The sequence below is a fragment of the Sus scrofa genome, chromosome 4 (assembly GCF_000003025.6).
Source record: "Sus scrofa isolate TJ Tabasco breed Duroc chromosome 4, Sscrofa11.1, whole genome shotgun sequence".
Classification (NCBI taxonomy): domain Eukaryota; kingdom Metazoa; phylum Chordata; class Mammalia; order Artiodactyla; family Suidae; genus Sus; species Sus scrofa.
In genome coordinates this window covers 107,536,259-107,562,671 of record NC_010446.5, presented here as the reverse complement: position 1 = coordinate 107,562,671, position 26,413 = coordinate 107,536,259, and the positions used below count along the sequence as shown (strand labels likewise).

Sequence of the window (26,413 nt, the reverse complement as noted above, 5' to 3'; positions counted from 1 at the left end):
GAGGCAGGCCAGTTGGAGTAGAGGGTGTGGGCGATGGCACAGCGATGGGACAGCGGGGACAGCGGGACCCAGGGCTCGGGAGGAGGGCAGCCTGGGATCCGGATGGCGAGGCTGCAGGGCTGCTCTCGCCCGCGCGAGGGCGCCCCACACTGCCACATCCCGTCTGGGGGTGGCTGGCCAGGAGGGAAGCCAGGGAGAGGCCTTCTGGGGAGGGAGGGGCTGGGGGGAGAGCATCCTGTTCGCCCACTGACTGGCCCCTCTGTCCAGGTTTCCTGTGTGGTCAAGCCTTGAAGGCCAGTGTGAGGTTCCTCTGGCAGCTGGAAACACGGTCGGCTTTCAGGCCCTGAGGAATTCACGCGAGTGACGTCAGGGCCGCCTGCCTGGGACGGAGTGGGTGTTTGTTTATTGAGGCGTGTGCCGTCCGCCTTGCTGTGTTAGGAGTGACGGTTTATAGGTTTGCGGGTGTGGGTGTGTGTGGGTTTCTCCAGGAATATAGTGGGGGGGCGGGCACGTGGAGAGGGCCGGTTTCTGCTTCCCCAGGGGGGAGAGGATTCTAACAAGGAGGGGATCAGGGCAGCAAGGACCAGCCCCGCGGGACTCAGAACATTTTCCCCCTCGCAGACGCCCAGGTCTGACAGAGGAGGGCGAGCCTAGCTGCTGGGGGTGGAGGGCCCCTCCCTTGGCCTGGCCCGGCAGGCTTCCCCGGGGGCCTCGGACCCCCCCCCCCCCACAAGCCTTCTATTGGTGATCCGGCATCCAGCAAAGGCTAGGATGCCCCCGCGGCTGCCAGGTCCTGGAGCTGCCCGGTCCTGTTGCCCGGGGACCTGGTGTTACCAAATCGTGCCCAGGGGCATAGCCCAGCAGAGGCCTGTGACCTCAGAAACACCGCTGACTTCACTTGAGACCAGAAGACTTTTTCCTCCTAAAAGCGATGGCAGGAAGCCCAGGTTTAAGGAGGGGCGGGAGGGGGGAGAATATGCCACCTCAAAATAGGCCTCTGGGCAGAAGGATTATTTTGAGCTGATTATTTTGAGAACCCACAGACAAAGGAGGGGCTCTGAAAAAGAGCAGAAGTTGATTTTTTGAAAGACATTTACGCTTGTAAAGGAAATCTCCATTTGTAAGGGTGTCTCCCTCCCTGGGAGGGGAAGGCTTCTCTAAATCTCTGAGAACCTTAAAAGTCCCTGGAGAAGGCGGTGACTTCATTCTGCATAAAGACTTCACCCGTGTTTACCCTGCTTTTCCAGATAACCTCCCAGATCCCTCCTCCCCCACACTCACCTTCGTTTCTCCTGTCTTTGGCCCAAGATGGTGTCAGGCCACCTGGAGGGTCACTCCTTTTCCCTGGCAGTCTCCCTGGGACCTGACTGTGTATGAATACACGCCTTTTTTTTTTTAATTTTTTTTTTATTCTGTCTTTTGTTACAGGGGGTCTCAGCCAAGAACTCAGTAGGGTAGCGGGAAAGTTATTTTTCCTCCCCTGCAGGAGAACAGCTCCGGGGACCTCGAGGCCCCTTCCCCGCCCAGTGGCTGGCCGGTGGCTGCACGTGAGTGCGCTCTGCGGGCTGTACCCTGGCCCGGCGTCTCAGCCCAGGATTTGGGAGCATTAGTGTCGGTGGAAATTAAAGCCAGGGTGGGAGCCTCAGGCCAGAAGGCTGAGGCCCTGGACAGCGTCCCAGAGCAGGGGGAAGAGAAAGCCCTGCAGCGTCTCAGAGGAGGAGGAGGAATAGTAAGTCCCAGGTGGCCTGGGGACAAGAGCCGGCTGCTGCCCTGCCCGGGGCCGCCGTGTAGGGGAGAGAGAACAGGAACGAGTCTCATAGGCTTGATCCCTCTGTCCTTGTCCAGACTTCTCCCCAGCGGCCTGGCCTTGGCTCTGTACACCCCATCTTTCCCAGGAGCTTCAGCGAGGAAACTGTGAGAGAACAACATTCTTCTGGGATGGGACCCCCGGGGGGGGGGAGTAGCAGGACCTGGCAGGGAGCAGGGGTCCAGGGAGCAAGGCTTAATGACCATGTCATCATTAAGAAGACAGCAGTAGCGTCGTCCTAGGTTGGTCGCAGTTCCAGTTCGGCCACCTAGTAGCCATGTGATCTTAAAGGAGAACGAGTTAACCTGACTGAATTTCAGTTTCATCATCTGCAAAATGGGAATAATAATTGCCTTGCAAAATTATGCAGATTTAGAAATGAGGACTGTAGAATGCACAGTCAATAGTAAATGCTGTTGCTACTGAAACCAGACTCGCCTTGAAACCAAGTACCTCTGCGAAGTTTATGATTAACCTCTCTGTGCAAAACTTGATTCCCTGTCTTGTCCCACACTCTTCCCCTCTGGGTTGAGGAATATCAAAGGGGGGACTGAAACCTAGCGGACCGGCAAGGACCTCCCAGGTACAAAAAGCCTTTCAGGGTCCCCCACTTCTTGTTTGTAGAAAAAGGCTTTAGTCTCTGAGGCCTGGGTTCCAAAGAGCAGATGCAAGCAGTTGCTAATTAGGGAAGTGAGGGAGAGCAGAAACAAGGAAAAAGCAGTTAAGAAAGAACAGTTCAATGATAAAACAGAGTCTTTGGGATATGTGTAACAATCTGACACGTCTCTCTGAGTTGCTCAGCAGGAACTAAGGCCCCCGTGCAGGGGGAGGTCAAGCCGGGCACAAGCGTGCACATCCCAGACAGGTTGGAACCCGAAGGTTGGTGATTAAGATTCCTGAATTATCACTCTGTTTCCTCACCACCAGCCAATCAGAAGAAAGTCACGCCCCTTGCAACCTTCACCCAATTGTTGCCCTTAAAAGCCCTTCCCTGAAAGCCATCCAGTTTGGGTCTTTTGAGCACGAGCCCCTTGCTGAGCCCTACAGGAAACCCTGTACTTGGCTTTACCACAACCTGGTGTCAGTAAGTTGGCTTTGCTGTGTGGCAAGCGAGCGGACCCAAGTTCGGTTCGGTAACACTTAGCATTATTTGCCAGTGCTGAGGGTAAAGGGACCTCTCCCGTCATCCAGACTCTCACGGCAGGAGGAACACGAGCTTAGCAGAAAGAGACCAGGAGGGGCTGCCTGTCTCTATCGCCTGTCCCAGTCTAAGCTGTGTTGATGTCCCTTGTACCTTATCTGTCATGGGGGTGCAGTGGGGGAAGAGGGAGGGCCTGAACTTAAGCTCTGTGTGCATAGCTTTTCTCTTCTCCCTGCGTATCCCTGCTCTGGGGGCATCCAGTTATAATCCCTTTAGTGTGGCCCTCCCACTGTGGCTCAGCGGTAACGAACCCGACTAGTATCCATGAGGATTTGGGTTCCATCCCTGGCCCCGCTCAGTGGGTTGAGGATCTGGTGTTGCCATTGTAGGAGAAAATGTCCCGATAAAAAGGTAGAAAGGAGAGACCCCGGCCATGATAACTAAGCAAAGTCCAGCCAAAACTGCCCCTAACCATGCCTCCCCCACACATCTGCTTCTGCAAAGTTGCTTGAAATTACAACCCTGTCTGTTCTCACTCTGGTCTGACCAGCCAAGCACGGACCTGGAAGAGCTAGCCCATAAAAGCCTTGTGAAATCCTTCTGAGTCCACCAGTGTAATAAACTTGAGTTCTCCAACTCTCCGAGTGCTCACTTGGTTTCTTACCAGGTAAAAGAGCTGCTGGAGCTGCTACGCTTGGGCCACAGGGCTGCCGCTGGAGCTGCTGGGCAGCTGCCATAACACATAAGCTGCAGTGAAGGTCGCAGGTGCAGCTCCAATACCGCATTGCTGTGGCTGTGGTATAGGCTGGGCAGCTGCAGCTCCAATTTGACCCCTATCTGAGAACTTCCATATGACGAGGGTGAGGCCTTAAAAAGCATAAAAAGAAACAAAGAAAGACCTCCTTTAAGGGAATGTCCTTGTGGCTCAGCAGGTTAAGGATCCAGCATCATCACTACAGAAGCTTGGGTCCCTGCTGTGGCTTGGGTGTGATCCCTGACCTAGGAACTTCCACATGCTGGAAGCACAGCCAAAAAAACAGAAACAAAAACAAAACAACTCCCTTAGGTGAGGCAGGGAGAAGCCTCCCTGTGATTCCTGGCACATAATAGCTGCTTAATGTTGCTGAACTGAATTGCATGCAGACCATAAGGTTGGTGGGAGGGAAGGGGCTTTATGTGAATTCAGTCCAGAGGCTGGGAGCCTGTGGGCGGGCACCGCCCACACTCAAGTGCCAGGAGTTGATGGGGGCCCCACCCTTGTGGGTATGCCTGCTGTGGAAACCTGGCAGCCACCCCAGGGTTCTCCCCGATTGCACTCCCACCTGCGTCTGTCTGCTCTGCCCCCTCCTAAACTCCCCTGAATCTGCTCTGCCCTTTTCCTTGTCCCCTCGGCAACCATATTCCAGCCCAGCCCACTGCAATGTCATACCTGAAATCCCTGCTTCCAACTGATTGTACAAACCACATCAAAGTAATATCACTGAGGAGTTCCCTGGTGGCTCAGCAGTTTAAGGACCCAGTGTTGTCATTGTTGTGGCTCAGGTTGCTGCTGTGGCATGGGTTAGATCCCTAGCCTGGGAAATTCCTCGTGCCATGGGCTCAACCAAAAAACAAACAAAAAAATTATATCACTGAGATCAGAATGGTGATAATCCTTCTCCCTCCTTAAATACTACTATGTAAAAAGAAAAAAAGAAAAAAAAAGTAAATACTATTATATGCCCCCACTGCCTAGAGGATAAAGCTCAAATTCTTCAAAAAATAACATGTAAAACTCCATGAGATCCCCATGCCCCTGCTTTCCTCTCCAGCTTAGTTCACCAACTAATCGATACCCATCACTCCAGGCACTGGTCAGACCCAACTGTCCATTCATGGAAAATGCCAAGCATCCTTTATCTTCCAGGGTTTTGCACATGTATATGCTTCCTCAAGTGGAAAGTAGCATTGTCTGTGTCTCACACACACCCCTCTTGTCTCCTCCTGCTTAGTTTGGTTAATTTCTAGTTCTCCTTCAAGCCTCAGATTCCACTACTCCTGGGAAATTGGCACTTCCCTCCCCACCCCACCAGCACTGGCCCGGGCACCCTCTCTCTGCTCTCCCAGCTCCCTGTGCTCCCCAGGCTTTTATGACACACTTTCGCACTGACCACTTGCCCTTATGATCCCAGTTTTTGGTCTCCTGGCATCTCCTCTCTTCTTCAGGGTCTGCCGTGCCTTGTTCACTGTGGTATCTCCAGGGCCTGGCCGGGTGCTGGCACATGGCCGGTGTGGAGCCATAACCATCATAGCGTTTGCCAGAGCCCACCTTCATTCTGTGTGCTGGGACCCTGGGAGGGTGCCTGCAGGCATAAATACCATTAATCCTCATGTGGCCCAGAAGCACCCAGGATCAATTCCCACCGGTTTCCTGTCTTCTGGGGGCAGGAAGCTAAAGCCTCGTCTCCAAGACCCGCTTCTTTGGGAGTCGTGGGTGCATATTGTGATCTGACGCTGAGACCCTCACATGGGACTTGGAAGGTGGACGGGAGCCAGAGGCCGCCCTCCTGATGCTTTGGCTGCTCCCTTCTGGCAAGCAGGGTCATACAGATGTGCATCTTTTTCTGCAGCAGTGTGCGGTCCCCGCCCCTGGCAGCAGCAGTGGAGGCCCTGCCTGCTCCCTGGGTCACAGTCCCGTCAGTGTGTCTGAACTCAGGAGTGCTGGTGGGAAGATGCCCACCTTCCTCTCCTGCCCAGGTCTCGGGAGCAGATCCTCTGGAGACAGCTCCCTTCTCTCCCTCCCCCATGCAGCCATCCAGCATCCCATAAGCACCGAATGCCGTATCACCTCCCTTTCTGCTCAGAATAACAGTTTCCTGCCCTGAACTCTGGCTTTTATGACCGTTGTTGTCCTTATTTTACAGATGGGGAAACTGAGGCCCAGAGAAGTGCAGTGTTCTTCCCAGAGCCACACAGCCTGTGAGTGGTGGGGCCAGGCTCTCTCCTATCAGGCAACTAGAAGTGCAGGGGGAGGAGTTCCTGCTGTTGTGCATCAGGTTAAGGATCTGGCGTTGCCCCAGATGAGGCGTAAAAAAAAGTTCCTGGAGTTCCCATCGTGGCGCAGGGGTTAACGAATCCGACTAGGAACCATGAAGTTGCGGGTTCGGTCCCTGCCCTTGCTCAGTGGGTTAAGGATCTGGCGTTGCTGTGAGCTGTGGTGTAGGTTGCAGACGAGGCTCGGATCCTGCGTTGATGTGGCTCTGGCGTAGGCTGGTGGCTACAGCTCCGATTCGACCCCTAGCCTGGGAACCTCCATATGCTGCGGGAGCGGCCCAAGAAATGGCAAAAAGACAAAAAAAAAAAAAGTTCCTGGCCCAGGAATTTTACTATGCCGTGGGTAAGGCCAAAAAAGGAAAGAAATAAAAATAAAAAATATAAGCATATAGGGGAGGCCAAAAGGTTGTCCCGTGAGGAGAAAAGTCAGTCGAAGGAGTTGGTTGGTGGTTCAGGAGTTTAAAGGACACCAGCCTTGGATGACTGCGTCTGAGGGCAGGTCCTCCTCTGGAGTCTCCGCTTGTTCTTCCTTTTGACATATTCAACAGATGAGTGTCCGCCCCCAACAAGCAGGATCAGACTCGCCCTGCCTCACAGAGACCTTGGGGAGCGGGGGAACACGTGTCCTGAGTTTCCTGCTGATCAGCCCCGTTCAGCGTCGTGCCTTTTAGCAGGTGTACCCCATTGCCTTGGCAAAGACTTCAGGCGTGCTTGCTGGTGCCACTGAGAAGTGGGGGGCGCTGCAGGGTTGCCCGTGCCCGGCCCGAGGACACACTCCTGGAAATTCGAGGTGACTCGGACATTCATTCTCCACCGCCATCGGCCCGTGTGCCAGCGGAAGTCCAGCCCAAAGGTGAGAAGGAAGAGGAGGGGGATGGGCAGTGGTTGTAGAACATGGATTCTTTTCCCTGAGTTCTCCGAGGGAGGCCCCGTAGGTCCCTGTCTGGCGTTTGGGGCTTCATCAGACCTGGGCCTGAGAAGCGCTTCCGGTTAATTGACTTGGCGTTCCTGGAGTGAGCCTTCTGGATTTTAGGGTCCTCATCGCACTGTTCATAAGCATCAGTTTTCTTTTATTGCCCCCAACAGATAGAGCTTCTGTTTCAGGCCGGCTTGCCAGTCGTCCTGCGGCCCCACACAGCTCCGTCTGGGTGCTGTTCTCCAGGAGAAACGTGAGCTTCCACTTCTCTACCCACCTGGCGCGGCACCTCCTGCGCAAGCTTCCCCAGCCCCTCAAATCAAAAGGGCTCAACCACTTTGGATGCTGTTTCCTCTCAGCTCAGAAAGCTCACAGTCTGGTAGGCAGTTAGAAAAGCAAACTCGTGTACAGTGCACTCTGGTGCTCAGAAAAATCGTGAAAGATTTTGAAACAGGCAAAGGAGCGTTCCTGCTGTGGCTCAGCGGAAACGAATCCGACTAGGAACCATGAGGTTGGGGGTTTGATCCCTGGCCTCCATCAGTGGGTTAAGAATCCAGCGTTACTGTGAGATGTGGTGTAGGTCACAGAGACGTTTGGATCCGGTGTTGTTGTGGCTGTGGTGTAGGCCGGCAGCTGTAGCTCCGATTTGACCCCTAGCCTGGGAACCTCCATATGCTGCAGGTGCAGCCTTAAAAACAAAAAACAAAAAACAAAAAGCCAAAAAAAAAAAAAACAAAGGAAAAGCAAACCAGGCAAAGAATCACTAAGTGTTTTTCCTGTAGAATGCTCTTGGGTTGTCTGGAGTTCCGGGCTGTCCGCTTCTCTAGGGCACTAACTGCACGTCTGTCCTTCGCTGCGTTATCTTAGAACTCGGCAGCGAAGGCAGGTAACTCGTAGAGGGCTGATGATGGTGCAGATGTTTCCTCTCTGGTGTGGGATGCAAATTGTTCCTATTCACGGCAATGCAAATGAGTTCCGTCCAGGAGAGAATAAATCTCCAAAAGTCTAATTCTCATTTGAAAATTGTAAAATCTTATTGGTTTCTCCTGAATTGCTGAGTTATATGAACATGCTAATTTTATTTCTGTATGAGTCATGATTTTACCATTTTGAAAATTATGCATCAGTGGTGAGCAGTATTTATGACAGAGGTAGAGATAATATGTATCAAGCATTTATTCTGTGTCAGGAAGGATGCTCAAGATTTCATAGTTGATGTCATCTTTAATCCTCACATCAACCCCATAAGGTATGTTCTATTATTAGTGCAATTATACAGATTTAGGAACTGAGGCCTAGAGGTTAAATAACTTGCTTAAGGACCCAAAGTTAGTAGGTGATCTATCTGGACTTGGTACCCAGAGACCTGGGATTTGACACAAAGGTTCATACTCGAACTGCACTGTAGACATAAAGGCAATCAAAAACAAATGGTGGGACTTCCCATCATGGCTCACCAGACTAAGAACCTGACTGGTATCCATGAGGATGTGGGTTTGATCCCTGGCCTTGCTCAGTGGGTTATGGATCCAGTGTTGCCGTGAGCAGTGGTGTGGGTTGTGGATGTGGCTCAGAATTGGTGTTGCTATGGCTGTGGTGTGCCAGCAGCTGCGGCTCCAGTTCGACCCCTAGCTTGGGAGCTTCCATGTGTCGCAGGTTCGGCCCTAAAAAGAAAAAAAGAAAAAAAAAACAAATTGAGGCTGCCATTGTGGGAAGCTATGGAGATTTTTTTCAAAAAACTCAAAATAGAAGTACTACAGACCCAGCAAGTCCACTCCTGGCATATATACGAAAAAAAATAAAAACAGTCACTTGAAAAGATACATGCACCCCAATGCTCACTGCAGCACTATTTATAATTATCAAAACATGGAAGCAACCTGAATGTCCATGGATAGATGAGTAGATAAAGATGTGGTACATACACACAATGGAATACTACTCAGCCATAAAAAGAATAAAATTTTGCCATTTGCAGCAACATGGATGGTTCTATACAAGGAGGGCAGTATACAAGTGAAATAAGTTGTATACAACTTGTATACAAGTGAAATAAGTCAGATAGAGAAAGACAAATACTATGTGTCATCACTTGTATGTGGAATCTAAAAGATACAACAGGGACTTCTGTCTTGGCTCAGCAGTTAGAGTACCCGACTGGCATCCATAAGGACTTGGGTTCGATCCCTGGCCTCACTCAGCTGACCTACATGAACTGTGGTGTAGGTCACAGATGCAGCTCGGATCCTGCATTGCTGTGGCTGTGGTGTAGGCCGGCAGCTGCAGCTCCAGTTTGACCCCTAGCCTGGGAACCTCCATATGTCTTGGGTGCAGCCCTAAAAAGTCAAAAAACAAACAAACAAACAAAAACGAAAAAATACAACAGGAATTCCTGGTAGCCTAGTGGTAACGGATTTGGTGGTGTTACTGTGGCTCAGGTTTGATCCCTGGCCCGGGAAATTTTGTTTGTTGTGGGTGCAGCCAAAAAAATGAAATAATTAAAAATATATAACAAACTGTGAATAAAGCAAAAAAAAAAAAAAAGCAGACTCACAAAGAACAAACTAGTGGCTACCAGTGGGGAGAGGGGAGGGGTGATACAGGGGTGGGAGGAAAAAAAGGGTTATTACAGGATTATATGAAATCATGTGTGTGAAACTTTTGAAAATCATTAAGCACTATAAAATTTTAAAAACATTTCATTAAAAAAAAAAAACACAAAAAAACCCAAATTGGGGAATCAGATAAGGCCACCTGTGAAGAGACCTAAACCAAGTTTCAAATGGTGGATAGGAGTTGGTACAGAGAGGAAAGGAGAGGGGTTCCCAGGTCAGCTGGTAGGAAGGCTGGGAGGCCTAAGGAACTGAGTTCAGCTGGGCTAGAGAGCAGGGTGTGGGCCGAGCACCGCCGGAGATAAGATGAGGTACACAGTAACTAACTCCAAAGGACCTGTGGGTCAGGCTGGGGAGTGTGGACTTCATCTTCAAACTACAGGGCTTAAGGCAGAGGAGTGACATGAGTCAATGCGTTTTATTTTTATCTTCATTGCTTTTACAAAAGCAGCTGAGAAATCTGGCCTTTTTAGAAAAGTCATTTTGGCAAGAGTGTTGAGGCTGGATTGGAAGTAGTGAGAACAGATAGGGAGGCTGTGAGAAACCAAGCCTGTGCTGGGGACGAAGAAAAGGAGGGCAGGGCAGGGCGAAACAGTCCAGCATTTCAGTCTGTGCATTTGGGAAGCGATGAGGCATATGGGGGTGGGGAGGAGCTGAGCGCAGGCAGTTTCAGAGCCCTGCAAAGCTCAGGACACTCTCCACAGCAGGCCTATTCACGCTCGTTCTTAGCATTTGAGACACAAGACAGCACTTGGAATTTTATTTTCTTTTTCAGCTACACCTGCAGCTTGTGAAATTCTCAGGCCAGGGATCCAATCTGAGCCACAGCTGTGACAACCTGCTGCACTGGGCTAGCCCGGGGATCTACCCTGAGCCGCTGCAGAGACAAGGCCAGATACCTAACCCACTGGACCACAGCAAGAAACCCCAGCACTTAGAATTTTAAAAGGGTTGTTACCAAAAAATCTCTAAAGCTCCCTTTCTGAAAAGCATATATCAATTGGGCCTGACATAAAAGCACACAGGCTTTTTTTATTTGGGCCTCAAGGGGAAAAAAATAGGTAAGAAAAAACACAAGAACTCACAAAGCTTCTCGATAATTATGGACGTACAGATTGTCAGCACACCAGGTGATTTTTAATCCCAGCCCAGTTCCCCTCTCAGCTTCTTAATGGCTGCTGTCCACTTCCTCTTGGGACCTGGCCAGAGTAAGCTCAGGAAATGCAACTTTTAATTCTAGAATCAGTAAAGCATATTAGGAAAGGAAATCACACAAGTGAAAAAAAAAAATCACATTACAAATTCCATGCCTCGGGAGCGGCCCAAGAAATAGCAACAACAACAACAACAAAAGACAAAAAAGAAAAAAGAAAAAAAAAGACAAATTCCAAAGCCATGGAAAAGGATTGTGGGTCAGTCCGTGAATTCACTGGGGGCAGGACCATTTTACTCACTTTGGTACAGAACCAAGTGATTGGTTTGGTCCCTATTCGATTCAACTTCTTTCATTCTGGTTTCCAAACTTCCATCCAATACAACTTTCAGCTCTAGCAGCCGAGCTGCCTGCAGTCTGCTTTGCACTCTTCTGACAGCAGGGGTAGAGACAGGAGTGCCCTGCTAGGATGAAGACTCAGCGAAGGGTCAGTATTTTCCTTTGTACCCATGTCCCTAGAATTTTGCATGAGTTGGATGACACATATTTGAAAGGCCTTTGTACACTCTGATGAACTATACAAATATTACCAGCTGTTTTATTGTTCTGGTGACTTAACTGAGTTGAATTAATACTACAGTGCACTCAGTAGTATGCGCTGTACATTCACAATCCTCACAATAATTCCAGAGGCCTAGAGAAGTTAACTTGCTCAGGAGTATATGCCTCAATTGTCTTGTTTGGGCCCCCATGAGATTGGGTTAGACTACTCCACATGTTGTGCCCTCCCCGCACGTCCTGCAGTCTTCCCCCCTAGAAGCCATGCGTGCCAGGAACTGGATTCTGAGCATGTTATCCCCTCTATCCAGCAAATATTCAAGGACATAGATGATGCTCAAAAAACAAACACAGGAGTTCCTGTCGTGGTACAGCAGAGACAAATCCGACTAGGAACCATGAAGTTGCAAGTTCGATCCCTGGCCTCCCTCAGTGGGCTAAGGATCTGGCCTTGCCGTGAGCTGTGGTGTAGGTTGCAGATGCAGCTTGATTCCTACGTTGCTGTGGCTGTGGCATGGCCAGGAGCTGCAACTCTGATTAGAACCCTAGCCTGGGAATCTCCATATGCCATGGGTATGGCCCTAAAAAACAAAAAGCAAAAAGAACAAAAAAACACCCCCAGAACCTTAGATGATTTATTGAAGGTTGATCTTATATCCATTGATCTGTCCTGAATATTGTGGTTTTCCCTGTATCTTATTGTTTGCTTTCCCTACTAGAAAGTAAGATGCATGTAAAGACATTATTTTGTCCATGGTTGGGTTCTTAAAGCCTAGAACAGTGCTTGGGAAGTAGTAAGTAAATGGTAGCTGTGCAGACAAGCAAAACTTTTCTTTCTGATGCTCATCTCAGGGAGATCATGTTTAACAACCTTAACACTGTGATGTGGGCAAGTGCAGATGCTCTGGCTTCCTGAGTTAAACAGTCACTTTCAGCTGAATGATGATCAGAAAGAAGGCAGACCACAGAATGCTGTCCCATGAGCACTGTCTCAGGGAGGGGACACCGGTGACCTGCACAGGTGGCCTGTGGACCCTACACTCTACAGCTTTGGTCCAGTACTAGCTAAGTCACGGCTAAAGACCGTTGTGCTCTTGACCTCCATCTCATTCACCTCCCTTTCACCAAGTACAATTCTTTTTTTCCTTCGTTTTTTTTTTTAGGGCTGCACCCGAGGCATATATAAGTTCCCAAGATAGGGGTCGAATTGGAGCCACAGCTGCTGGTCTGCGCCATAGCCACTCAGGATCTGAGCCATGCCTGTGACCTACACCACAGCTCACAGCAACGCCAGATCCTTAACCTACTGAGTGAGGCCAGGGATCAAACCCTCATCCTCATGGATCCTAGTTGGGTTTTACAGCTGAGCCACGAAGGGAACTCCCCAACAGGTACAATTCTTGAAGCAGCAAATATAACTTGTTTATAATAAGCATCAGCTTCTTTTTCTTAAGAATCCTGTATCTTGCCAGAACCGTTCCAGAACAAATGCACTGTAAACCAGTAATACATGCTTCGTTTAATATTTTTTTTAAGAGTTTCTGCTCTGGCACAGTAGGTCAAGGATCTGGCATTGCCACAGCTGGGGTACAGCTCACAGATACAGCTTGGATTCAATCTCTGGCCCAGGAATTTCCATTTTCCATGTCAAAGGTATGGCCAAAAAAAAATTTCTTTTAAAAAAAAATTTCTTTTAAAAAATTTTCTTATGTCATGGTATAAAAAATAACCATGACATAAGAAAATTTAGAATGTGGAAAAAATACAGAAAAAAGTTACCTTAAGTTTACCAAGCTTACCAAATCATTCATTTGTGCATGTCCACGTGTATAAATGTACTCTGTGCACACACTGTGGCAACACTAGCTCCTTTAACCCACTGGCCAGGCTGGGGATCAAACCTTCACCTCCAACTGCTGCAGATTCTTAACCCACTGAGCCACATTAGGAACTCCTGATTTTTAAGTCAGATGCTCACAATTATTAAGGCCGTGCTTAACACAAGCTGTCACATATCAACTAGCCTTCGTGACAACCCTAGAGAGTTGGCACTAATTATTAATACCTTACAGAAGAAAACACCTGATGCTAAGGTTTGAGGTCACACAGCCTCTGAGCCCCAGTAGCCTGTATTGTTAAGTAACAAGTAGACTGTGATTCATTTGCTAGCTATTCCAGTTTCCTCTAGCAAGTCAAGATAAAGTCAGCAAGAAGTAAATCAATGCTGTTCAGGTGAGGAGAAAGATACTCCACCAATGGCTCTCATTTGACTGATTTGTGGCCAGACTAAATAGGGGAAAGAGTGACTGACTGAATCTGAAACCATAAAGCTATAACACATTTCCTTTTTTTTTTCTTTTTCTTTTTTTTTTTTTTTTTGTCTTTTTGCCATTTCTTGGGCCGCTCCCTCGGCATATGGAGGTTCCCAGGCTAGGGGTTGAATCGGAGCTGTAGCCACCGGCCTATGCCATCAGCCACAGCAACACGGGATCCGAGCTGCGTCTGCGACCTACACCACGGCTCATGGCAATGCCGGATCGTTAACCCACTGAGCAAGGTCAGGGATCGAACCCGCAACCTCATGATTCCTAGTCGGATTCGTTAACCATTGCACGACAGGAACTCCAGGAATGCTATTCTTGAAACTGCTTGCGATACTTCTAGTCCAAGGTAACTTGGCTTAATTGCTAACATTTGGGCAAGCCAGGGCCATTACTTCCTATCAAGTTTTCATAGCGACCCAGGTCTATCATTAACCTCTTTCTTAAGATACCTGAGCTTGTTATTAAAACAAGCCATGTTGCAAAGGTGGGAACTTAACTGTTAACCTTTCTCATCTTTCCAACCAAAAGTTGGGGGAGGGGCATTCCTGATAAATCTCAAAAGAGGACTATAACGTGATACTATGGTCTTGTTGCCACGATCATCTGCAACTGCCTACCCTATCAGTTTCTTAAATTATTTTCCAGCTTTGACTTGGGAAGCTATTTCAGAGTGTACTCTTGAACAGTCCCAAGCCTCTTTGTCCATAACTTCTCTGTGTCTTTAGAGACAGAGGGCGTGGAACAGAGAGCAAAGATAGGCAGGTACTTGATTTCCCAAAGCGGCCACTGAAACTGTGTCAACTGAAATAAAACTTAGGTCTAGTCATTCCTCACATGGAGCAAGGGACAACAGACTGCCCAGTCAGAATGCCCAGGTGCATCTGGGGTTGACACCACACTGCAGCACAGATTAGCTGATTGTTGACAAGCAACAGGTGACAGAGCAGGCCTATACGGGGTTTAGTGTTGGCTCTGTTGCCAAAATTGATCTTGAATAAACCCCTTAAGCTTGGAGTTCCCATCGTGGCTCAGTGGTTAATGAATCTGACTAGGAACCATGAGGTTGCGGGTTCAACCCCTGGCCTTGCTCAGTGGGTTAAGGATCCAGCGTTGCCTCGAGCTGTGGTGTAGGTTGCAGACTCGGCTCGGATCCGGAGTTGCTGTGGCTCTGGTGTAGGCCGGTGGCTACAGCCTGGGAACCTCCATGTGCCGTAGGAGCGGCCCTGGAAAAAGACAAAAAAAAGACAAAAATCCCTTCAGCTTGTATCTTCAGTGGGAAAAGTCAGAGTTGGACTGGGTGATGAAAGGTTTTAGTGCAGGTATGAGTGAGTTTTTAACATGTTTCTGAATGCAGCAACCTCAGAACCCTTTCTGTGAATAAATAAATGGTGGTCAGTCTGCACCAAAGCCCCCTCACTTCACTAGCGAGATGCAACTAATGGAAAAAGACGAAGCAGAGTCTTAGGTGTGGGTGTAGCTTGACAGCCGGGATGGGGGAAAATAATCCTATACACCCAGTTTACTTTTCCCCACGTTTTTTACTTGTAATACTCTATTCAAGGTGATCCTTATTTTCACAGAAAGGGATAGAAACACTCAGAGGTTAGGTCCACGGAAAATGTCAGAGTCCAAACTGAATAGTTCCAAAATTCCTCTCCTGCTTGCCTTAAAGAGGTAAGGAGAAAAAGCAAAATAAGCCATACACACAAATCCCAAAGCACATAAGCTGAATTATTTAATATTAGTAATGGCCAAATTGAATCTTGAAAATGAAGACAATGTTCTCCTCAAGAAAATAAACATTTGGAGGAAGAAACATTTCTTAAAAAAAAATTTATTTTAAAAAGCCAGCCTCTTAAATAAGGTTTTATATCTATACTTTCACACTGTCAATTAAAATATTTTTAGATGCACTGAAATAATTCACTGAATGTCTACCATTATCTTCCTGCTGTAATTTAAAAGATTATTAGGTTAAAAAATATTTACAGTTTTCATTCTGGTCCACCCTCCTTCCTATTCTTCTACTAAACCCATTTCTCTACTTTTCAGATAACTGAAAAGGGTCACAAAATCTTTAGGTTTGTGTAAAGAGTAAGAATGTGTCCAATAATTCTAAGCAAAACATAATTTTCTTTAAGGCCTTCTTAGAACAAAGGAGTTACCAACTGATAACCACACATAACAACCTCTCTCCCAATCTTATCCTTATTGGTTTGTCTGGGCCAAATCTCTCTGGCTCTCTTTAAGTAACAAACATTAAAAAGAAATAACTGAACACATAAAGAATGAATATCTGACACATAGAGCTAAGCTGGATGCAGACATAAATGGAACCACTATGAATCAAAGGGGGAAAATTCCAGGAAAAACAAAAAAGATTCCAAATCTCACAGTTTAACTGAAGTTTGGGAAAAGCCTAAGCTGAATTCGGCTGCTGTTTGAAATATCTGTCTATGTTTAATTTGCTAAGGAGACACAAATACGTAGTTTTGTGTATTTTAATACTAACTTTTACAGTGGGGAAAAAAATTCTATGTGCTCTCAAAAGGGGCAGTGATCTATAACCACTCAAAATATTTCTTTGGAAAGGGGAGCAAGAATAGTAAATTAATGAAGTCAACTCTCAAGCACTTGGCTTCTACAAAGCAACCCAAGAAAAGATACCAGAGGGCTGCTGATGAGTACAGTGCATCTGGAACAGCCAAGGTGTTTCCAAAGTTTTATGCCTTAAATTTCCTAAATATATATCTAGCAGGCACATATGCCATGCAACTATCGATGCTAGGAAAATATTTTAGTCAGGATTTTATAAAACCCCCAACTTTCAACAAATATTTCTATTCATAAATCTTCTAGTGACAATGCCTGATGATATGTTACAAATAATAATGAAGCAAGATTAAGATTTTAGATTTGCCTCAAACTAGTAATTTTTCCTTGTAACAGAACACTTAAAATGAATGAATTAAGCAGAATGGTTTAAAAAGTTAAGGCTCTCTAAAGAGTTCTAAAGACTAAAACTTAAGGCACATGTTATAATCTTCATGACACTGTCTGTTAAAAACTAATAAGATTTTAAAAAACAAACAAACAAAAACCCAAAATAAAACTAACTTGCTTCCCTCATTCTTTTTCAACCACTCCCTCCCCAAAGGCTATGGCATTTTTAATTCAGGCTACTCATAAGGAGTGAAACACAAATTCCATCAATGAACCCCTGGTATGGCTCCCATACAAATGTCCAGTATTTGCACTGAGCACCACTGGAAGATCACAGGACAACAGAGAATCTTAAAATATCTTGGGTCGTGAGCTGTTCCATCTGCTCTTCAGCCTCACAGGTTCAAACTGGACTCTCCTCCTCTTTGGGGCTTCCTTCTATGCCTTTCTGCTCTGGAGATTCTGCTACATCAGTAACTTCTTTTGGCTTCTCAGCAGCGTCTATACTGGTCTCCTCCTCTTTGTTTTCCTTTATCTGCTGCTTCTCTGCTTTCTGTTCTTTTGCCAGAAGTCGGTAGTTGATGCCCATGCCGATGAAAAGATAGATGCCTGAGATGATCAGGATTATGCCACATGCCCAGTATGTGTATTTATAGTCTCCGTATATGTCATTGAGACGACCTAAAGGTATATCAAAAACAAACTGGGTCAACAATCATACCTTTTCCCAAATAAAGCTTAAGGACTCACTCAGAGTCCACACATGACAAATTACCTGCTAAGTATTTTCTGATCTTTTGTTTACGATGTCACACTGATTTTGGACGGCCCTGCACATTCTGCTATCTTTAGCAACGTGAAAAAATAATTACATCTTGGCAAATATGATTTGGGAAGGACCTAGAGGTCACGTAGGATCAATTCTCTCCATATTCAATGGAAAAATCTGTGGCTCAAAAGAGGTTCAGGAGTCTCGCCCAAGGCCAGAGAGCTCGTTCCAGTCTCCAGGCCAAGGCTCTTTCTGTGACATCAGCGTTTCCCAAGGAGCTTTCCTTGAACACTCATCCTCTGCTAAAGAAGCAATGGCAACACCTTTCCACCATTCTCGGTGCTTAACCCTCAGAGCAGCAAGATGCTCTCCTGCCCATCACTGAACACACGTTAAACCCACCAAGTCTGCTCTGAGGCCCGGAACTGTGCTACAGGGCACCTCCCTGAGGTTTCCCAAGTCAAGGAACTTGGAAATGACACATCAGAGTCTTCTCTTCTTTTTTATGGTCACACTTGTGGCACATGGACGTTCCCAGGCCAGGGACTGAATCCACGTCTCAGCTGCGACTCATGCCACAGTTGCAGCAATGCCGGACCGTCTAACCCACTGTGCCAGGCTAGGGGTGGAACCTGCACTTCTGCAGCAACCTGAGCAGCTGCAGCTGGACTCTTAATCCAGCTCAGTGGGAACTCCTCATAGGCTTCTATTAACGGCTTTATAAGGTCTGATAAAGACATTTATTTCGGCATTTTCAAACTTTTTTTGCCGTTAAATCTTTGTTATAGATAGTAAAATGTTAGAGTAACCGCTGAGCAACAAAAGAAACTCCGAAAAGAAAACATTTTAAAAAACAATGCCATTTGTAAAAATACCTAACTCCTCTTTCATACTGATACTTTAAATCTGTAAGTGTTTGAGCAATTATGCTGTGCTCAGTAAGCACCGAACTAGCACAGATACAGAAATGAGAAAGCCTAGCTGTCCGCCATCAGGCAGCCTACTGATTTCTGTTTTCTATTGCCATCCCAATTTTCCATGCTGGTTTTATGTGAACAGAACTACAGAAATAAGGAGACATACTATACCTAAAAGTGGTGGCCCCAGGAGGACAGGACAGCACTCTACAATGGTCACCAATCCCACAGCACTGGAGAATCTCTGAGGTCCAACAAGGTCCATCAGTGTTTCAAATAATACTGAGCTGAGCCACCCAAATGCAAATCCAAAGAATCCCGCATAAATACAGAACCCTATATAGCTGGAGGATAAAGGTGCTATCAGATGACACACTCCATTTGCAATAATAGAAGCAGCAAAAAAATACTGTACTCGAGGTCTTATCCACTTGGTGTTGGCTACAAGTCCCATAGAGGGTCTGGCTACCATGTCAACAAAAGCCAGGATGGAAAGAAGGAAGGCAGCCTTCTCACTAGAGTAATGTTGACTCTTGCCATAATTACTAAGAAACACCAAAGGTGTAAATAGTCCAAAAAACATGAGCACATTTCCAGACAAGTAGAGCAAAAAGCCTCTGTGCTTGAATAGGGATAAATCCAGGAATTTATTAAGCGTTTGGAAGACTGACTGTTTCTCTTTTTTGGGGTTTCCTCCAATGAGATCTGTATTTGCGTCACTTGCCCCCTTTTTTGCTTCAGATTTTTCAGCTTCCTGAAGGGATTCTTTGGATCTATATTTGTCTGCAGTGGTTGGCTTGGGCCCTATTGGTCTCATCAGGGCTCCAGCTACACAGCAGTTTAACAGCAAGCCCCCAAGAATTAGGAAGCTTCCTCTCCAGCCGTAGATACCGAAGAAAGCCTGATTGAGGGGGGCCAGGGTAGAGAGGAACACAGGGCTGCCTGCCATGGCCAATCCATTTGCCAATGGTCGTCTCTTGTAGAAATACTTGCCAATCATGGTCAGAGCTGGATTCAAGTTGAAGGCAAGCCCAAGACCTGGGGAGAGGGGAAAAACGAATCACATACTGCAATAAATCCCAGAAACATATTTGGAATTAATTAACCAAGAAAATAAGAGGCATATAATTCAAAAAGATAAAAATAAATGGAAAGACAATAGGACGTGGAAACAACCTAAATGCCCACCTAAATATCCACAAAAGAGTGGATCAAGAAGAGGTGGTACACATACACAATGGAATATTACTCAACCATTAAAAGGAAAGAAATAATGACATGCAGCAATATAGATGGACCTAGAAATTATCATGCTAAGTGAAGTCAGTCAGACAATGAGACATCAACATCAAATGCTATCATTTACATGTGGAATCTAAAAAAAGGACACAATTAACTTCTTTGCAGAACAGATACTGTCTCACAGACTTTGAAAAACATGGTTTCCAAATGAGACAAGTTGGGGGGTGGGGGGATGCTCCTGGGGTTTGGGATGGAAATGCTGTAAAATTGGGTTGTGATGCTTGTTGTACACCTATAAATGTAATAAAATTCATTGAGTAATAAAAAATAAAGGGAAAGATAGTCTGTGCTCATGGATTGGAAGAATTAATTGTTAAAATGCCTTATTACCTAAAACAACCCACAGGTTCAATGTAGTCCCTATCAAAATCCCAAGGACAGTTTTTTAGAGATAGAACAAAAAAATTCTAAAATTTATATGGAGCCACAAAAGACCCCAAAGAGCCAACGCAATCCAGAGAAAAATGAACAAAGTTGGAGGAATCACACTCCCTGATTTCAAACTATACTACAAAGCCATAGTAATTAAAACAGGATGCTACCGGCAGAGAAAGAGATACATAGATCTATGGAACAGGATTGAGATCCCAGAAATAAACCCATACATGTATGGACAATTAATTTACAACAAAGGTGCAAAGACCATACACTAGAGAAAGGATAGTCTCTTCAATAAATTGTGTTAAGAAAACTGCACAGCCACATGCAGAAAAAGAAAGAAACTAGACCACTATCTCACGCCATATACAAAAAACTAACTCAAAATGGATTAAAGACTTGATTATAGAAGTTCCTGTTGTGGCTCAGAAGAAATGAATCCAAGTAGTATCCACGAGGACTAGGGTTTGCTCCCTGGCCTTGCTCGGTGGGTTAAGGATCTGATGTCGCCATGAGCTGTAGTATAGGTTGCAGATGTAGCTCAGATCCCACATTGCTGCGGCTATAGTATAGGCCGGCAGCTGTAGCTCCAATTCAACCCCTAGCCTGGGAACCTCCCTATGGCGTGGATGCAACCCTAAAAAGCAAAAAAAAAAAAAAAAAAAAAAAAAAGACTTAAATATAAGATCTGAAACCATAAAATTTCTAGAAGAAAACATAGGCAGTATGGTCTTAGCAATATACTTCTAGATATGTCTCCTCTTCAGGCAATGAAAACAAGCAAAAATAAATATAGGATTGCATCAAACTAAAATGCTTCTGTATAGACGAGGAAATGGATCAATAAAAAGAAAACCTATTTGCTTTAAAATAAATAAAGTTATTTGCAAATAAAATCTGATAAGGGGTTAATGTCCAAAATATACAAAGAATTCATTGTACTCAACAACAACAAAAAACCCAATTAAAAAAACAGACAGACTAGCTGAATAGATCTTTTTCCAAAGAAGACATACAGATGGCCAAGAGGCACATGAAAAGATATTCACCATGTCTAACCATTAGGGAAATTCAAGAAAAAAAATCACAATGAGATCACCTCACAACAGCTGGAATGGCTATTACCAAAATGACAAGAAATAACAACTGTTAGCAAGGATATGGAGAAAAGGGAACCCTCCTACATTGTTGGGAATGTAAGTTGGTGTAGACATTATTGAACACAGTATGAAGATTAATCAAAAAATTAAAAGTAGTTATACCATATGATCCAGGTATCCCACTTCTTTTTTTCTTTTTTTTTTTTTTTTGTCTTTTTGCCTTTTCTAGGGCTGCTCCCAAGGCACATGGAGGTTCCCAGGCTAGGGATCTAATTAGAGCTGTCGCCACAGGCCTACGCCAGAGCCACAGCAATATGGGATCTGAGCGGCATCTGCAACCTACACCACAGCTCAGGGCAACGCCAGATCCTTAACCCACTGAGCAAGGCCAGGGATCAAACCGAAACCTCATGGTTCCTAGTCGGATTCATTAACCACTGAGCCACGAAAGGAACGCCGAAAAGTGACATTTTTAATTACTGCAAAAGGAATTACTCAACAGATGGTGGTAGTATAAGTAAATATTCAAATAACTTCTAAATGCTCTCCCTGGTCCCCCTTGCTCCCTACCATTTATGTCTAAGCTATTCACAGAGACTTAAACCAATAAACCAAACTAGGTCACTCCCCTATTTCAAACCTGCTAATGGCCTCCTGTCCATAACCTTCAACCTTAACCTTTACCTCCTTCCCTGATGTCATACAGGGCCATTGTCACCTGTGCCAATAAGTAAGCATGATGCTGATTTAGGGCCTATGTTCCCCTAAATCTTCTTTCACAAAGCGAGTTCCCTGCTGTCACTCAGATCTCTACTAAGGTCACCTCTTCAGTGAGGTCTTAGCATTGCTGATTATCTAGTCCGTCCCTGTCACAACACTTCATTTCAAGGCTCTGTGGAGTAGTGCTAACTCCCTGATTTCTCTGATTTATTCTTCTGTTTTTCTGGTGTGCGGTGGGGAGCTTGTCTTTTTTCTTAGGTCCACACCTGTGGCATATGGAGGTTCCCAGGCCAGGGGTCCAAATGGAGCTGTAGCTACCGACCTACGCCACAGCCACAGCAATGCAGGATCCGAGCTGTGTCTGCAACCTACACCACAGCACAGGTCAACGCCAGATCCTTAGCCCACTGAGTTAGGCCAGGGATCGAACCGGCGTCCTCAAGGACCTAGTCGGGTTCGTTAACCACTGAGCCACAACGGGAACGCCTATCATCGATCTGTGAGTAGAGTGTCTGCCTCCTCCCATGAAGAAGCACAACTTTGCCTGACTTGTTTCCTCCCCTATGCCCACAGCACGTAGACAGTGCCTGGCATACATATGATGGCTGTTCATGATCTATTGTTAAGTGAAAGAAAAAAGCTGGTTACAAGGTATTTTACGTTGTCTTATCCTTTCTTGTTCTGAAAAAATCATATGTTAGTATATAGAAAAATGTTGGGAAGAATGTACATCCAAATATTAGTAGTCAAGGTCTCTGGATTGTGAAACCATGAGTAATCTTTATCATGCTCATCAGCAATTCACTATCTTAATTTGGTTATTAAAACAAGGGGGGGAAGGAATTATCAAGCAGATTCTCTATTGCTCAGAAATAGATTTGGACGTTCTACCAGGTAATTCCTGATGCTTTTATGTTGAACATTCTCTCCTGCTCCAACAGCACAGCCTATTCCCTGTGAGAGGAACAGATAGTGAGAGAATAGTAGCCAGTGACCACCCTTGCAACAAATTCCCACTCTTTATCTACAACCACTGACTATTCTTAGGACAAGGGATACAATCAGTTCTTTCTGTCCATTCATTTATTCAACAGTAAACACCTACTGTGTTTGAAAATGAATCAACTCACCTCCAATGACTCCAATGCACAAGTAAAGTTCCTGCACGGTGTTACAGAAGGAAGCTGCAATCAAGCCACAGCCTGACAAGCAGCCGCCAATAATCATGACTGGACGACTGCCATATTTATTCACCAGGACACTGCTGATAGGACCTAAGAGATAAGCAAAATTTTAGTAACACAGAGGAAAGAGACCCACCCCACATCTACAAAGGCAGTAACAACACTAAATAACAAGTCCTCCAAAATTAGCAGATGCAACAAAAGGCAACGGTGAGAATACTGCTATCTATAATTATTTCATAATCATAAGTATGTGTGCTGGAAAATAAAGATGCCAAGAGAATCATTAACTGTGTATCTAACTTGAAATATTGGATGGAACTGTAGTAAAATATAATAGACTATAGTCTATCCTTGGTCTTTCTCTTATATGGCAGAACAGGCTGAAAACTCCTTGGTGATGGATTTTCATAGGCTTATTGATTTATCTAGGGTATGATCAACACACATTTAGTTACGTTTGCTTTATATTAATTTTTAGACAGGATGAGAGATTTTAGCTTATTTTTTCACATCATCATAAACGTGGTTTGTGTCATATTTTTAAGGAAGAAAAAACAAGGGCAAAAATACATACTTAGTTTTTCCAAGTTAAGTAGTTTTTGCAATTAGGACAATTAAATTTAAAACAATACAAAACAAAAACTGTTTCCAGTTACACCTAGATATCTCAAGGTATTGAAATAAATGGAATGTCTTTTAGGATTAACCTGGTTCCATGCCTCTATCGCTGTTTTGTGGGAGCAAAACTATGAAAATGTGTTTGTAGGAGAAGATTAAGTTAGATAATGGTCAATATCCCCACATTTAACAACTCCAAAAGATGGGAAATGGAGTATTATCTACGAAAACTATATTAAATTTCCTCAGCTAAAGAGATGCACACCAAAAATATCAGTTTTCCGTGAATGTGAGAGAAGAAACCAAATAATAGTTTTTTGGTTTTTTTTTTTTTTTTTTTTGCTTGTTAGGGCCGCACTTGCGGCATATGGAGGTTCCCAGGCTAGGGGTCCAATAGGAGCTGTTGCTGTTGGCCTACACCACAGCCACAGCAACAGCAGATCTGAGCTGTGTCTTCAACCTACACCACAGCAATGTCGGATCCATAACTCAATGAGCAAGACCAGGAATGGAACCAGCATCCTCATGGATACTAGATGGGTTCATTACTGCTGAGCTACAATGGGAACTCCCAGTAACACAACTCTTAAGTAGACTATTTGCTGATTACAAACTGAATGACATTTGACATTCACTGAATTTCATTTATTTATAAGAATACTCATGTCCCTACTTCATGGCTACGGACATTGGAGATGCAAACTTTACTTGACACTAACATTTCTGCCTGGTTAAGGCATTATGACTACAAATAAGGGTCACTGCAATGCTCCAGCGGGGAGGAGGGCAATAAGAAAAGAACTAATGTTTGAATTTGAGAAGTCACAAAGCTAGTGAGAAGCAAGTTTTGAATCAAGTCCACTTTCTCCCCCATTACATGTATAATTTCTGGAACTAAGTTATAAAGTAGAAGATGTACAAATCTTGTTTCTCTTCTATTGGCACAGTAAATCCTGATCTTACTGTTTATTCTATATTTAGCTCTCTAGGAGAGAGTAAGTCTATTTTAAAAAACAAACATGGAGTTCCCGTTGTGGTGCAGTGGAAACGAATCCAACTAGTATCCATGAGTAGGTAGGTTCGATCCCTGGCCTCGCTCAGTGGGTTAAGGATCTGGCATTGCTGTGAACTGTGGTGTAGGTGACAGCCGTGGCTCAGATCCTGCGTTTCTGTGGCTGTGGCTTAGGCCAGCAGCTATAGCTCAAATTCAACCCCCAGCCTGGGAACCTCCATATGCCATGGGTGTGGCCCTAAAAAGCAAAAAAAAAAACAAAAAAAAAAACCAAAAAAACCAAAAAACACATAAGAATGTACATATTCAGAATATACTATCAATCATATGCTGACATTTTATTTCCATAAACACTTTGAAAAATTCTGCATTACTCATATTCTAGTGCTATTATTCAGTGTTGTAGTATGGCTACTAATATATATATATATATGTGTGTGTGTGTGTGTATATATATATTTTTTTTTTGCTTTTGAGGGCCACAGCTGTGGCATATGGAGGCTCCCAGGCTGGAGGTCCAATTGGAGCTACGGCTGCCAGCCTACACCATAGCCACGCCAGATCTGAGCCACATCTGTGACCTACACCACAGCTCATGGCAATGCCAGATCCTTAACCCACTGAGCAAGGTCAGGGATAGAAAACCTGCAATTTCATGCTTCCTAGTCAGATTCATTTCTGCTGTGCCACAACGGGAACTCCAATGGTTACTAATATTAAAAGGATAGGCTCTGGCCCTAAGAAACCAGTTTCACATTATTGTATGTACATATGTATAAATGCATATAATAAACATGCAAGGAATTAAAGCTTTTGTTATCCTAGTATTTCAGAGGACCAATTCTCTCTAAGGGGCTTGGTCAAGAACTGGCCACAAAAGAGACTTCAGGTTCAACCAAGGACACATAGAAAGAAGTTTCTATTGGAGCTCCTTTGTGGTGCAGCAGGTTAAGGATCCTGTATTGTCAGTGCGGTGGCTTGGGTCGCTGCTGTGGTACAGGTTCAATCCCTGGCTCAGAAACTACCACATGCTGAGACTACTTCATTTAAATATTAGGCCACAGCTGGGTGGAAATAATCTGAATTTACAGCTTGTGTAAGATTAAAAAATTAAATATTGAAAGAATATTCACGAAATACTTCCATAAAAAATAGTCATTAAATAGATTTTATATAGTCAGAATTACAAAAGTCAAAAAAACCCTGCCACACTTGACTTTGCGAAGTAGAAGTAATGCTGTAAAGTTTGCCCTATTTTAAACTCTAAACTAGGAATGTTAAGACAACAGTACTGTGGAACTGAAAATATGTAAATTCTTACTTTCTGTTGAAAAAAGGAAAAATTCAAATAAATAAACCAAGAGTAGGTAACTAAGAGAAAGAAAAAACCTTAAACCACTCAAAACATTATTAGTTTTGCGGGTGTGGCCCAAATGGGTAAGTTAAAAGAATTAGGCAGTTGTAAAAGTAGTAACTCTTAAGGGGACATACCTCCTAGGAGCCAATCAAAACAAAAGAAGCCATTTAGTAAAAATTCTGCCACAAGGTTCTGGATATGCAATTTGTCTTTCAGAGTTATTTCAGGAAGAATGGCCCCAATTAGCTATCATTAAAAATAGAGAGGGGTACAGTTTATAGGCCTATTATATCACAAATTCAGAGAAATGTGCTAGTTATTTCTGGGTGAGGACAAAGAAGAAACTGTTTTCCCAAAAGAAAGTGTCATGTGCAATTAGCACAACTGACATCACTTACTTTTGATGCAAAATGCAAATGGTTCTCAAGCTCTTTGGCATCTCAGCATTGCAACATGTAAAACTCTGGTTTGTAGCCAACTTAAAGATACACTGAGCACCTGCAGTACTTCTGGATAACATTTATACCAATTTCTTCAATCCATCAGAGTGAAAACCTGATTAGAAA

The 26,413-nt window shown here is 44.9% G+C and overlaps 1 protein-coding gene across 3 annotated transcripts in view; it reads right to left on the bottom strand.

Annotated features, from left to right (window-relative positions):
- Positions 15,063-26,413, bottom strand: part of SLC16A1 (solute carrier family 16 member 1) — a 36,690-nt gene continuing 25,339 nt past the window's right edge. For 2 of the 3 annotated variants that reach the window (XM_021088451.1, XM_021088450.1), the window contains 3 exons: positions 22,804-22,947; positions 18,345-19,211; positions 15,063-17,168 (listed from right to left, as the gene is read on the bottom strand). In XM_021088451.1, the coding sequence (XP_020944110.1) occupies positions 16,891-17,168; positions 18,345-19,211; positions 22,804-22,947 (1,289 nt within the window). In that variant the 3' untranslated portion in view covers positions 15,063-16,890. 3 annotated transcript variants of the gene reach the window in all.